This window comes from Thalassophryne amazonica, chromosome 10 (genome assembly GCF_902500255.1).
Source record: "Thalassophryne amazonica chromosome 10, fThaAma1.1, whole genome shotgun sequence".
NCBI lineage: Eukaryota > Metazoa > Chordata > Actinopteri > Batrachoidiformes > Batrachoididae > Thalassophryne > Thalassophryne amazonica.
In genome coordinates, this window is record NC_047112.1 from 88,934,820 (window position 1) to 88,950,211 (window position 15,392).

General features: G+C 39.5%; 1 protein-coding gene across 1 annotated transcript in view; it reads right to left on the reverse strand.

Annotated features, from left to right (window-relative positions):
• Nucleotides 1-1,524: 1,524 nt before the first annotated feature.
• The window catches only part of pak2b (p21 protein (Cdc42/Rac)-activated kinase 2b), a 31,431-nt gene continuing 17,563 nt past the window's right edge, over nucleotides 1,525-15,392 (reverse strand). The window contains exons 7-15 of the mRNA XM_034180458.1: nucleotides 13,157-13,289; nucleotides 12,969-13,032; nucleotides 9,972-10,020; nucleotides 6,545-6,657; nucleotides 6,235-6,352; nucleotides 6,044-6,143; nucleotides 5,200-5,396; nucleotides 2,476-2,613; nucleotides 1,525-2,365 (exon numbers count right to left, since the gene is read on the reverse strand). Coding sequence (XP_034036349.1) covers nucleotides 2,279-2,365; nucleotides 2,476-2,613; nucleotides 5,200-5,396; nucleotides 6,044-6,143; nucleotides 6,235-6,352; nucleotides 6,545-6,657; nucleotides 9,972-10,020; nucleotides 12,969-13,032; nucleotides 13,157-13,289 — 999 coding nt within the window. The 3' untranslated portion in view covers nucleotides 1,525-2,278. The remainder of the gene's footprint in view (nucleotides 2,366-2,475; nucleotides 2,614-5,199; nucleotides 5,397-6,043; nucleotides 6,144-6,234; nucleotides 6,353-6,544; nucleotides 6,658-9,971; nucleotides 10,021-12,968; nucleotides 13,033-13,156; nucleotides 13,290-15,392) is intronic.

Genomic DNA, 15,392 nt, shown 5'->3' on the forward strand with positions numbered 1-15,392 from the left:
AAAATCTTAGCCAGAGAGAAGAAATGGTTTGAGAGAGGGGTCAAGGAGGCATTCTATGTGAAACAGTTGAAACCCAGCCTTAACCGGGGAGGGGGTCTGAGACACGTTTTGTCCCGTTTACAATGGGGTACTCAGGTCAAAGCAGTTTCAGTCTTTTGTTCATGGTTATGAGTCATTCACTTCATCAGGAGAGTCGTCAAGGGAGCCGGCAGGAGAGGCGTCCATCCCATCATTAGGAGGGACAGCTGCCCTGTCATTTGGAGGGTGCTACTAGAGCACAATAGGTGCTAATTAGAGCTATTGTTTAGTCACTGGCTTATAGCAGTCTGCCTCTCGGTAGGAGGGGTCTGGTATAGGTTCAAAACTCTAGCTTTTGTGGCTTCTGTTTATTCTTCTCTACTAGAGTCAAGACAGAAGTCAGACTACCAGAGCAAGAATTTTAGCTGAGGAAGCTTCTGCGATCTGAAGCTAAACGTCCTCGCGTCAAGCAACCCAGTCCAGTCGAAGATTCAAGCTTCTCTACTATGTCCACATTTAAGCAGTAATAGCTTTTACATGGGCAAGTGCATTTTGGCGCCACAGGTTGGTGGACATGGGGCAACTCGACAGATCTGGGCAGGTGGCGCCAAAATGGACTTGCCCATGTAAAAGCTATTACAGCTAAAGTGTGGACAGCTATTCAGATTTTGTACAGTGATTCAATTTCCAGACAGTAGTTCGTCATATCATTAAATACAGTGAAACTGAGGGGTGGGATGGGGTGAAATGGAGGTTGGTGGGCATGGGGCAAGGGCACTCGACATATCTGGGCAAGTGGCGCCAAAATTCACTTGCCCATGTAAAAGCTATTACTGCTTAAGTGTGGACAGTTATTCAGTTATTTTTAAATTGTTGTCATTTTATTTCTAGTTTTTTTGATGTGTAACCGTCAGTTCTCTTCATAATTGTTTTTGCAGCACTTTTTTTTTTTTTTAACTAAAGTTGTGACTACAGTGAGGTGTAAGGAGTTGATAGATTGAATTCAAAGCACAAGTATATGTCTGTTTACGCTTTCCATATTCTGTCATATTTTTGGTTTAAGCATCAAAACCAAATCATTGTTTTAGTTTGGATTTTTTAAAGGTAGAATTCAACAGGGCATGTTTATTTCCATTTTAAAAACATGTTTTGCTCATAATACAACCAGAACTGCTTCATCGCGAATGTCCTTTACTTTGAGACCAAGCATTCAACACCGTAAAAACTATTCCATTTATTAAATCTATTAGCTCAACCAATAATTTTCAGCTATGTAAGAACCCCACAATCATGGAACTGTGCTAAATCAAGTGGTAGTTCAGAAAAATTCAGATCAAGAGAAACTTTGACTTCAGTAACATTAATCCTGAAGAAAAGTTTTGTTAGGCAGGGGTTGGAGGTAGGGAGGCACAACTAATCTCAAATGTCTGACACGAAACCTAGATATGCCCCTCAAGATGTACATACATACACATGGAAAAACAAAAATTCCAGAACACCACGGAGGACAGTTCAACAAACAATACTCACTTTTAATAACAACAATGGAGAAGAAAGTATAAACCCTGTTGATCTAACATTTTAATTTGCCTGTAAGGTGCACCTCTGGTGTCAGCAGAAACGATAGAGGGGGGAGAAATGCCACAGTAGATCTGTCAGATGTGGCATTCAAACATAGACAAAAATCAAGAATAGTCTCATAATGACAAATGCACTGAGTTGTTTCCTATAAAATCAGTAAGAGAAATGTTCATAAAATTCAGGCATAAAAAGCATGTTCACTGAATGAGACTTACACAACAAACGGGACAGAGATGAAATTCAAGTATCAAAATAAGACACAGAAGAGCTGCAAAGGTAATTACAAAAGTAGCAAAAAAAAAAAAAAAAGACAAACAACAACAGGTAACATTTACCTTATGTTTAAGGCAGTTGATTTAAAAAAAAAAACTAAATGGAACATGGCAGCTGCCTTGTTCCGAGTTAAATATAAGCCTAGTCCTAACTGTTGTACAAAATAACTGCCTGACTGAAATCTCTGACTTGTCTTCTGCCATTTGATGGGAGTAAAAAGTTCTTAAGGACTGCGGTGGGGTTGTGCTCTATATTTTTTGGTCTTCACAGTGAGGTTTGTCAGGGCTTCAAAGGCTGGTGCGTCAAGAGTGGCAGGTCAGTCTCAGCCTATTGTCTGGCAGAAAATCTGAATGGTTGGCACATGGCTGTGCACAGCATGGGAAAGTGAAGTAGCTGGTTTCACCAGCTAACGGCTGCTCTTCATGGCCTCCTTGGCTGCCAGGATGAGAGGTGTGAGACTGGAGAGCGGCTTTGCCAGCTTTAGGAAAGGATGCTGCAAGGCAAAGTGAGAAGGTCAACATACAAAGAGAGAAAGCTGAAGAAAACAAAAACCAAGACGGCATAAAAGACCACCAATGACAGAGGACAAAACAAAATTTTCACCTGGAGGAGTTCTTTGCCCCCGCCTCTTTTCTCTACATCCATTTCCAGGCAACGGTTAAGGAAATCTCGGAAGACTGGAGACAGCTTCTCTGGGTTCTGCAGCTCAGGTGTGCCGTTTGTAGCAATCAGGTATAATGCCTGTTAAAGTGGAAGTGAGGGGGGGGGGGGGGGGGGAACAACAGCTGTGAGGTCTAAATTTAAGCCCCAGTCACATTCAGGAACTGATTTTATACGTTCGTGTTTATTTTTGTCCAACCTAAGAAATCTCCCCATCCACAAAATGCACACCTTGTCAGCTGATGCCTGCCATTTCTGTCTGGAATTTTTGGCATGTTCAAAACTTTAAGTGGATGTCAGGCGGAGAAATTTGCTGCTGCCTGCGCAATTTATTTTTTTTTTTGCCGTTCTGTCCTCTGCATGTCATTTATTTTTCTTGCTGTTTTCCGACTGTTCATTCTGGTATTGTAATTGGTCAAAAGTCCAGCAAGCAGAGAAAGGACCGACACAGTAAGAGCAGCTCCATGTCTGTAAGAAACAGACCTCTCTCTGTGTCTCTTTCTGAGGTGATACTGATCGAATCAGAAAACATAACTTCATGCTTTCAGAGCACCAAACTCTGCTCAAATGCAGCATATTTGTCTGTAAACCGGGAAAATATTTCTGTCCAGTGCAGAACTCTGTAGAAGTGTGATGTCATCTGACCATTAGCACCCTAACTCTACAGGAGACTGACCAACAGACAAAATATTTAAATATGTAACTAATCCTTTTACTCTGTCCATCATTAGTGTGACTGGGGCTTTAGAAAGTAACTCAACTGTAGGTGAAACCTGACTGACACCAATGCAAGCACCACAGACTAGTGACTCCCAACCTTTTTCATCAGAGCCCCATAGTTGAGCCTAAGAAAGGCTGAGCTGAATTTTTAACTTTTTGATAGCCTCAGAACTGACAAAACCTCATGCAACCCCCTTGCCCCTGCCCCCAAGGGGGGTTTGGACCCCAGGTTGGAAATCAGGGCCACTGACCATACCAAGGACCACTGAGGTCATGCTTCTTAGACAGTATATTTTGACTTTTGAAACATGTTTGTCTTAAAAATTCAAGGCAACCCAGCAGGACTTAAAACCAGCTCAATTCTTCAAAGTCTTACAGCCAGCTTGATGATGTTTCTTAATAATAGTGGACTTCTTTGTGCTGCCTTACCATGAACCTGTGAGGATGAGGCAATAAGCAAACACACCATACAGTTTCCCTAATCACAGCCACTAAAGCATGATGTTCCTTCAAAGACGTCTTTGGCGGCTTTCTTCACGGATTAGCATCATGGATGTTCTGCTGTAGCTGTTTCATACCGCCCAATTTATTTTTAATGACTGACTTAATGGACCAAATATATTTTTAATGACTGACTTAATGGAACAAGAACACTGACTTTAAAATATAACTTTTCAACTTTAGAAATTTTCTTGCATCAGTCTTCTGACTTGTGCTTTTCAAAATAATATTCGTGGAGTTGCCTGGAGGGTTATTTTGTCTTTGTGGTCTAAGTATTGCCACCATACTGACTCACCACAAATTGGTCCAGTTCAGTCAGACATCAGGTACTTGCACAATAACTTGATGAAGCCATTAGGTGAACACAGTGGCTCTTTGACACTCACTCTCTCTCTCCTATTTTATATACAGTGGTCCCTTGCTATAACGCGGTTCACCTTTCGCGGCCTCGCAGTTTCGCAGATTTTTTTAGTCCAGTTTTGCATGCTTTTTTTTTTTTTTAACAGCGCATTGTGTTCTGCGTCCTCATCAAGCAGGCCGCACACATAAACATAAAGCCATATTCATTGGTGAACAACCTGATAACTGATAATATCTCCTTTAAATATGGAAATGAAAAAACACCTGTAAAACTATAAAATCTCATCAATTTGCACGTACTTTGGAAAAACCAAACTTTTCTCTTTTTTTAACCTTTTTTTTTAATTAATTGAACCAGTCACTTTCAAGTTGTTCCACTTGTGTCAAACAAACAAAACAAACAAAATGGGATATGAGTGCTTGTTATCGGTTTTTCCATTTTTGATTTGAGCCAAAAATCAGAAATAGGAAAATGAGCCGTTACTCTTTTTTTTGTTGTTGTTGTTGTTGTTTGGGCTTTAGAAATGAATACTGAAATACAAAAACAAAAAAAATGACACACTGATTGCTGTACTTCAAATTTAAATGAGGTGAAAATTACACAACACTGAGTGAAAATGAACTTTTCCACACTGCTCAAGACAAACGTGAGTGCAAATAAATAAATAAAATCTGCAAGCAATATCAGACTGAAGGCCGTGGTATCTACACTTAAGTACCCTTTGATAACACACATTCATTAATTTTCTATACTCACTTGTTCCAGTTATGGGTCACAGGGTACTGAAGCCTATCCCAGGAGTCACTGGGTGTGAGGCAGGGTACACCCAGGACAGACTGCCAGTCTACGGCAGGGTTGATACATGGAGACAGAAATACATTCTAGGACCAGGTGGGAAGTGATCCCAGGACGCTGTGACGCAACAATGCTAACCACTAAGCCACTGTGCTGTCCTTTTGCACATCAGTATTCTAATTTATCATGTAAATTATTGATGCATTTTCTAACAGTTTATTGAATACCAAAGGTTTTCTCTCTATCAAGTAGCTCTACCAACAGTAAAAATGAAAATACACTTGACTCACTCGTAGTGGGTTCTCATTCAGATAGGGAGGTTCCCCTTCAACCATTTCAATGGCCATAATACCCAGTGACCAAATGTCAACTTTAGGCCCGTAGGCCTTTCTGGTCACCACCTCTGGAGCCATCCAGTAAGGCGTGCCGACCATGGTGCTGCGTTTGCTCTGCTCAGGAGTAATCTGGGCACAGAAGCCAAAATCCGCTGTCAGAGAAAAGGAGAAAAGTAATTATTGATCTGCAAAGGATAAAAATATGTTGAAGAGTGACCTCTCAATCAGGCTTCTCAGAGAACCTTCCAGTGGGTTCAAATTCAAGATAAGCCATATCATATAGTTACAGATAAACCAGTAGAAATTCTACCCAGAGTAGCAATTATATATAAACAATATAGCTGGTGACTTGTTTTCACATGCACTGCAGCTGATATTGAAGGATGGTCGAAGGATAGAGTTCAAAGTGTGCAAGAAAAAAGTAAAGCCATGCATAAAATACTTGATTCAGCCTGAAGATGCCATAACATAAACACATCTAACGTAAGGAAGAAGGGTGTTGCTTAAAGAGATAACAGCAGCATTATGTTGTGCGATCCTGTCTGCTCAACAAAACAACTTATTTGTACAATTTGATTATGGTATGCAATGTGCCAGATTCAAGAGCATCAGTTTGAAAATACTTTCACGCAGGAGGTTAGTTATTCATTAATCGACATGCAGTGAGGGAGCAGTGCTGCATCCCTAAGCTGGAAAAGTGGTTGCCCCAAATTCTGGTAACGAGGGACTTATTCTCTACCTCCTTCATTAGAGAAGTGGGGGATCTGAGAAGAACCTGATCGTGTAATGCTTTACTTACTAAGTTTGACAGACCCATCCATCCCGAGTAAAACGTTGTCGCTTTTTATGTCTCGGTGGATCACTTGGTTTGCATGCAAGAAATCCAGCGCTTGCAAACACTGCAGATTGAGAACACATATGGTGAAAAATATTTTTAATTTCTTTTCTTGAACATGTTTTGATCTTTGAAATATTGGTTTTAAAGAGTACCTCTCTACAGACAGCAGCTATCTGAGCTTCATCCATACAAGTCTCTGTGACCACATCTGTCAGCGAGCCACCGGCCAGATACTCCATCACCACAAACAGCTCCTCCCCCATCAGAAAACTAACACAAATACAACATATCAACCATTCCACTAGATCAAAATAAATTTAAAAAGTTTGTATAGTCGATCAATATAAGTTTCCATGCAGAGTAATTTAAAATAAATAATTAGAATTACATGTCAGACACCTGTATTAAAAAAAAAAAAAAAAAAAAAAAAAAAAACGTGACTGGTTTTGTATTTCTTCTTACCTGTCTAAAAAGTTAACTATGTTGGGGTTCTTTAACTCCTTCATTACTAGAATCTCATTAATAATCAGCTCCTTCTTTGGCTGCTTTTGTAAATTGATCTGCTTAATGGCAACCTGGAGAAAGACAGCATAAAAACAGACATAATGAATGATCAAAGATTGATAAAATACTTGCTCTTTGTAACTACACCAATCTGCCATAACACTGTGAGCACTGACAGGTGAAGTGAATAACACTGATTGTTCATTTTGTTACAATGGCACCTGTCAGTGGGTGAGATATATTATGGCCCAGTCACACAGCACACACTGATTCCTGAACGAAGGGAAAAAGTCACAATTCGTTGAGAAAAGGTGGACAAAAGAGCTTTATCACCGAATAGCCTGTGAAGCAAGAGCGCAAAAGGGACGAAAGAGGAACTTAACAAAACCAAAGCTAACAATCTCGACGCTTTAAATGAAAAGCGCCTGGAGCCACAGCTGGAGCAGTGTGTGTACATCTCTGAGTTCCGGACTACGCGCTGGGATGGAGCTCACACCACCTGAGTCCTGAAGAAACTGCAAACGGAAGTTGTGGAGATCTGTGTGCACGTGGGTGGACTACCACACTGTGACAACATGCTGCGTGCTCCATCTTGCTCCAATTTAAAAAAAAAAACCTCTGGTGTTCCGTGGTCACTGCTGTATCACTGTATTATGTTCTAAGCCGTATATATTGATTTATAACAGAAAACTGTCAAAACAGGGAACAAATATAAGTGTAAAGATGATTGAATATATCAGAGCAGTAAACTGATCAGTGCGTGTGAACATGCATCGACTCAAATGTGCGGTTATTTCAATCAGCTGCAGCTGATCCACAACATGAATTCTGCCTTCCAGAACAGCTCTTTATATAATCATTTGAAACATCTACCTGTTGCCACATGTACAAAAGGGCTGGATTGTCATTCCTACACTCATATTGTTATATTTAATACAAAATAATAAGGGCACGCAGCAGCTGCCACTAATGCTGCATTCAGTACGTCGGAAATAACACAACTTTTGTTGTTTCAAATTCAGCAGTTGCTTGTGGCAAAATAAACAATTGTATCCACACAAAAGATTAATTCTGGCCTATATAAGGTACCTGAGCTCACTGAAGCTGACCACCCACCCAGATAAAAAAAAAAAAAAAATCCAAGCAAACAGGCTGAGTTTGACCTGTAATTTCCAATGGTACATGAACACACAAACCAGCTTCTGTACTGTGTGAAAACACTCAGCTGGTTGAACGAAGTCAAATTGAATAATAACGTTACAAAAACTAAACAATTAAAAAAACCTCAAGAACGACGGCAAAACAAAACACGGACGAACTGAGGTTTTTGTTGCCCTTCATTCAAATTTTTCAACAGTTTAAAAATCCTGACGAAGCACCAGCTGCAGGAACGAAGGTTAAACGATGCCAACGAAAGTCAACGAAAGTCCAGATGTCTTGTTTCATTAGGGCTTCATTGCCCTTCATTAAGTACCGTTGACTGGGCCATTAGGCAGCAACTTATTATTTTGCCCTCACACTTGATGTAAGCAGGAAAAATGGGGACACAAAGATTTAAGTCAAGTGACATTATCAAGGGCCAAACGGTGATGGTTAGACAAGTGGGCGTGAATATCTATATATAATTAAAAAAAAAAAAAAAAAAAAAAAGCAGCTTCTGTAGGAAGTCTCCTATCTGTAGTGGTCAGAATCTATCAAAAGTGGCCCAAAAAATGAAAACCAGTGAAACGGCAACAGGGTCACAAGGGATGTGCCGAAAAGCAAACCCGATCAATGAAGGTCCCACATCAAAACTTCCAGGAGTTAAAGGATTTGCTGCTAACGTCTTGCTGCAAAATACCACAGCACACCTTCGGAGGTCTACTGGAGTCTATGCCTCGATGGGTTAAGGCTGTTTTAGTGGCAAAAGTGGGATCTACATAATATTCTGGATGATCAGTGTGATTGTAATCAGAGCGGAAAAGACAACTAAGGTTAAGGAGCTTTAATTCCTTTTCTTTTTAAAAGCCCATATAGTGATGACTATAGCGCTCTCAGCAGTTGTGGGCGGTCTTTAAACCATCTGGATCACTCCTTAATCTGTGTAATCCCCATAAAATCGTCCCTGAAAGCCATATTAATTTTTCGTACGGTGTCCACCTGGAGGTCTCTCACAGTTTCTGGAAAAAAAATTGATGCAGCAAAGCTCCAAATCGTTCAGACATTTATTCGCAATAAAAAAAACGATGAGAGGGGTGGACCAGTGCTCACACAAAGCCTGCTCACAGGCGAATGACGCAACCGACAGGCGTGAAAAAACTCACGCATGCGCACGAAGGTTCAAGCTTGGCTGATGCAATCACACGTGATTCAAATCCATATGGTTTTTGAAAAAAATAAAAAGGTCGGATACTTTTCTCACGGACCTCGTATAACAATACCATGTGTCAATGTTTCCAAACCATCTTTCTTTGAAGCTGCCCTAATGTCTATGTTTACAACCCCAAGTCAGAAAAAGTTGGGATGATTGGGGAAATGCAAAAATAAATTTGTCGTGATTCTGACACTTACTTTGACTACTGTTTCATTGCCGACAATATGATCCCAAGATATTTGATGTCCTTACGGATCACAGATCAACTATGAACCGTTACACCACAAACGTGTCGTTTCGCGCTTCCGTGCTTCGAAGAAACTCTGAAGCAGAGTGCGAGGGCAGATGTTTGAATCTTAGCATGTATTATGCACATTTACCCCGTGCCGGCACACAAATGCAGTTACAATTTTGTGTGCCTGCTCATTGTCGCGTGATTCACACACTGCAGTGCATCAATGGGAATGATGATCACCTCTTTGAAATACAAATATTAAATTAAATGAAGTTGAAAACAAAATGTGAAATATCTTACATTCATACCGTCTGCAGTGAAATAGAAGTCAAAGTAAATGTAAGAATCACTGTCCTTTTTTCTTTTGTATTTTCCATATTGTTCAAAGTTTTCTGATTTAAGATTGTGCAAGTTTAACCTCTGATCTGAAACTGCTGTTTGACCCAGTGTTGATTAAAAAAAAAAAAACCTCAAATAAACTTGCACATCAAATTCTTAAAACATTATTTCTTAAAGATATAAGTTGTAAAATCATTCTGACACACAATATTAATAATTCAACAAAAAATATCTAAACATGAATATTGCCTTGTCCATGATGAGTGTACATAAAAATGACCACAACTGTCTAAAAAGATTCATAACAACATCCTGATATGTGAACTTGGTGGTTTGTATTCTATAGTTATCCTATGACCTCACAACCTTTTCTGTTGGTGGTACCGTCACTGAATTTTATTTTATTTATTTATTTTTAAGTACTCACATCTCATGATTCATTAATAAATCAGTCGTACCTCCTGTCCTGTGGCGACGTCGATTGCTGTGAACACTGTTCCTGAAGCCCTGTAGTAACAGATTTTAACAGGTGAATATTTCAGTTAAAAGCACATTAAAAAGTCAAATAAACATTATGTAGTGTCACACATTTGCTCAATAATCACTCAGAAAATATGTATGCCCTCAAAGTATTCATCAGGGTCACTGTGTTAAATGTAAGTGTTACAAATTATGGAACATTAGCAAAACTATTGTATTTTCCTAAGCATAAGTTGCACCAGTTACAAACACGTCTCTTGAAGAAGAAAAACACACACAGAAGTTGCACCGGAGTACAAGTCATACTCTTTTTCTGTAGTATCAGCTCTCTAATTTGAGTTTTTGTGCATTGATGTAATTTTTTTTTATTACTGCCATTTATTATTTTATTATCAGAAATTACTTGTTTCATCATAATTATTAATAACAAAAGTGTTTTTTTTTTTATACAAGTTACACATCCAAAATTTGTAAATAAATAAATAGATCAACAAAAATAAAAGCAACATACTCCAGGAAATACAGTATGTATTTTTGGAATTGCCAAGCCATAAGGAATAGGAAAACAATGCCTTCATTTGCACAGACACCAACAGGGCCACCATACTGGGTTTTTTTAAATTACACAGAAAATTCATAAAATGCATATTTTACTATCTGCTTGCCATCATTTGTGAAACTCCATTAAATGAGTTTGTGTTTTCTGGGCCAAGTATACACTGGTAAAATGGCTAAACTGATGATCCTTACACTTTCCCAGCTGTCTCGAAATCTTTTACATCTTCCTGGATGGCATAGACTGAAAATGATTACAGACACACACACTGAACTATTCAGTTTTCAATGTGGTTTTCAAGGACGACAAAACTGGCAAGCTGTCTAGTTAGACTCCTAATTTAGGGGAGGTGATGGTCTAGTGGTTAAGGCATTGGGCTTGAGACTGGAAAATCACTAAGGGCCCTTGGGAAAGGTCTTTAATCCCCTATTGCGCCCAGTGTGTAGTGAGTGCCTTATATGGCAGCACCCTGACATCGGGGTGAATGTGACACATTATTGTAAAGCACTTTGAGCATCTGATGCAGATGGAAAAGTGCTATATAAATGCAGTCCATTTACCATTTAATTCAAACTCAGCAGTTGCTGCTCCACAAACATCCTTTTTGTTGAAATAATTCTTGTGATAGCGGTACATTTTTCGACAGATATAGAGTGTATTACATACACTCGATGCGATGTGAACATGAATGCTATGGTACTAACGGGATTTTAATATAGTCTTGGATATCTATCTCTCTATCTCTCTCTCTCTCGTTATTTTTACTTAGTTTTTTTTTTTCTGAAAACACAGGATAATAATTATCACATATAACCACTTATTATTTATTCAGTGATGCTGACAATTTAAAAATATCTTAATGTCCAAAATGTCAAGGTCTTGTAATTTTCTGTGTGCATGACTGACGACAGGTGGTAGCTTCTTTGTGCTAATAGCAAAAGAGTTTTTTTGCCAGCACTTATTGGACTGACCAACACACATTACAATGGGAAAGTCCACAGATCTCAGTGGAGATGTAAGAAACAGGCTCGTCGATGTACACAAGTCAGGCATGTCTTTTGGAATAGTTTCTAAACAAGTGAAGATTCCAAAGTAATTATTTCAAATAACTGCATCAATTTCAATTTATTTTCATTTATATAGCGCCAAACCACAATAGAGTTGCCTCAAAGCGCTTCACACAGGTAAGGTCTAACATTACCAACCCCCACAGCAACAGTGGTAAGGAAAACTCTCTGAGGAAGAAACCTCAAGCAGACTAGACTCAAAGGGGTGACCCTCTGCATGCAAACAGAAGTTAATGGAAGGTGTGGCTACTTTGCCCAGGTCTGGAAGAAGACCTAAACTGTCTCCCTCAGCTGACAGCAGATCAGTTCAGATGATCATAAAAAAGGTATGGGCCTGTAATGACATGGAAGCTGGTTGAACATTAGCATCACAGTCTACACTCGAGTAGCCTATCTGTTCATCAACAGAGAGGTTACTACCTTCAATAAAAGTAACCCTTACAGTCCCCAACCCTGCAAAAAACAAAAAAAAAAACAAAAAAAAAAACAAACAAACAAAAACTGACAGTCAAGCTGCAGGAAAGTTTGAAGCCAACGACATGGTTAGGTCAGGCTTGGGAGCACACTATAGAACTGCCATGGTTCTTGTTTGGCAACTACTCAGGTAGACAACAGGCCCATCTCCAGCACCCTGTCAGGTGACACAAAGGTGTCAACTTGGCCTTTTCCAGTTGCCGTTCATTAGCACAAAGGCCACAAAACTCACCAAGTACCAAAGCCTTCCAGTCATTGCTTTAGGTCACTTGTTAACATCTAGGTCACATAAAAATACAGTAAGACTAGAAACACCAAAACTCTAAAGCTTTGGACCTTCATTCCCTTCCAAACATAATGGCAAACATCTGTACAGCAGTCCCATAGTGTCATTCATTCACCTCCTAGGCGTCTCTTGATCTTAAAGACCTCGGTTGATGCATCTGGTAGCCACATTGGCTGTATTTGCAATATAAATAACTGCACCAATTAAATTCAGTTTGCTATTTGTACTATGAAGCAGTAGCACCACGCTTCAAAAATAAATGTGACATCCCCGCCTTCATGATGCATGTTTTGACCAGATGCAACTCATGTCTGGAAAATAAGAGGTCGTGATGAATCTCATTATGTGTGAAACACTGGGTAAAACACACACCCATAATAAAACAAAACAGCTTATAAGCCTACATCCAGATCTGCCCCTGAAGCTTGTAGCAGAAACACCTGTGCACACTTGGTCAAACACTTTGTGAATCATCTTTTCATTGTATAAGAACAAATACATTACAACATAAATAGGTGTGAATGAAAGCCTGTACATGTCACACATCTGGGATCCATGTCACACAGTCTACATAAAAATTGTTTGTACTTACCCCTGACCAATTTTTTCATATCTGGTGTATTTCTTCTTGGGATCACCAATACTGACTATGGTTCCTGTTAACCAGATGGCAATTATTTACAAATGTTACATCACAGTAATATTACCAGAGAAATTCAGTCCCTCCAGGAAGTTGTGACATCACAAATGCAATAATGAACACATGTGAATAACATTTACTTAGTTTGTCCATGATTTCTTCATCTGTCATCTTGTTTTTCTTTTTCTGTCTGTCTGCCGCCTTGGAAGCAACATCTCCATCTGGACACGTACTTGGAGCAGGGATGGGGTCAATAACAGAACGCGTGTACACCTATAAAACACATGCAGTGATCAAAGAAAGGCAGTCAATATGATATCTGCAAAGAATTTGAGTAAATGAAATTAACTGCAAACCACTTTATCATTTATTTAATCCCATGCAGTGATTAATTATTAGATATTAAATTAATCACCGTTTCTAAATCGATCATTTTAAGTAATTCAAAAAATACAAATTCTCTGAGGAGACTCAACTCACAGCAAATTGAAGCAGCAGCTACAAACAATTGGCAGACTTCACCTGCCACCGGATTGATACAGCAGGACAAATGGCCGCTATGTATCACAGCGGGACTTTTCTTCAGCCTTGATTAGGAAATAAATTATATTCAGACCTCGTTTTTAATGTGGGCATGTTTTCGTGGACTGAAGCCGATCTCACTGAAAGGTAAGACTTGATTTTTACTACGTATGTGAATGGTTTTAATATGTCAAAGATAGTCAAACAAACTATATTTTTTTTTAATCAGTTGATTATGACCAAAAAAAACCCCAAACAATTTATAATCTCCAGCCAAATGTAGAAATCACCTGCATTATTTATTTTATAATCACGATTCTGTGTTCTGAACTCTGTCAATATTGTCACTGCTGTCAGACTGAAGGTTTTACTCCAATGTTCAGTCTGTCTCATTGTCATCTAAATAAGGCTCAATACGATAAGGCTGTGTCCCCACAGCTTCTTCAGAAACACCTTCATACTGGGCTTAAAAAAATAAAAAAGCTCCACACTAGAGAAAAGAAAAGAAAAGAGAGAGAGAGAGAGAAAGAGAGAAACCACAACAACAATTGCTTGACCTCCACTGTGTTTACAATTGATTTGGGCTTGAATCAGCAGATGCCGTTCTGGTGATGATGTAGCAACAATATGGCTGTGGCCGAGGCCTGAAATAGAGCGCAGGCTTCAGACAGCTGTTTATCCTTCACCTGCGCACTTATCAACTTTTATTGTTCCAGATTTTTTAAAATATCAACATTTCATCATTTTTAGTGATCATTTGTGCACATTTTTTGGTGTCACCTACACTTTAAGTGACATTGAAAACCTGCTTGGCCCATGGACTAAATATATACAGTCTATGTGTTTTACAGAATAGCCAAAAAAAAAAAAAATGCTTTTATTAAATTGCAATATGAACACTATCAGTGAATATACACTGAACAAAAATATAAATGCAACACTTTTTTTTTTTTGCTCCCATTTTTCATGGGCTGAACTCAAAAAATAAAACATTTTCTACAGTTGTGCTCAAAAGTTTACATAACTTGGCAGAATTTTTGAGTTTTTGGATGTTTTTCAGAGAATATGAATAACACAAAAACTTTTTTTTCCCCCACTCATGGTTAGTGGTTGTGTGAAGCTATTGTCAAACAACTGTTTACTCTTTTTTAAAATCATAATGACAACCTGTTTCATTTCAGAAGACCTGAATCCCTACAGCGTTGTGGAAAACGAGTACCTTTATTCATAGATTTACTTCTGTTTACATTGCCTTTCTCGAATATAAAACTGCATAATCTGAGACACACTTTACTTTCATGGCATAATTTCCATCCATCCATCCATCCATGCATCCATTTTCTTTCGCTTTATCCGGAGTCGGGTCACGGGGGCAGTAGCTCAAGCAAAGCCGCCCAGACCTCCCGATCCACACACACCTCCCCCAGCTCGTCCAGGGGAACCCTAAGGTGTTCCCAAGCCAGCCGAGAGATGTAGTCCCTCCAGCGTGTCCTGGGTCTTCCCCGGGGCCTCCTCCCAGTGGGATGTGCCCGGAACACCTCTCCAGCGAGGCGTCCAGGGGGAATCCGGAAAAGATGCCCAAGCCACCTCAACTGACTCCTTTCGACGTGGAGGAGCAGCGGCTCGACTCCGAGCTCCTCCCGAGTGACCGAGCTCCTCACCCTATCTCTAAGGAAGCACCCAGCCACCCTGCGGAGGAAACTCATCTCGGCCGCTTGTACTTGCGATCTCGTTCTTTCGGTCATGAGCCAAATCTCATGACCATAGGTGAGACAGAAATTATGCCCATAGGTGGGCATAATTTCTATCTCCTGAAATTAGCATGTCTGTATAATGTATACGGCACTCGTGAGA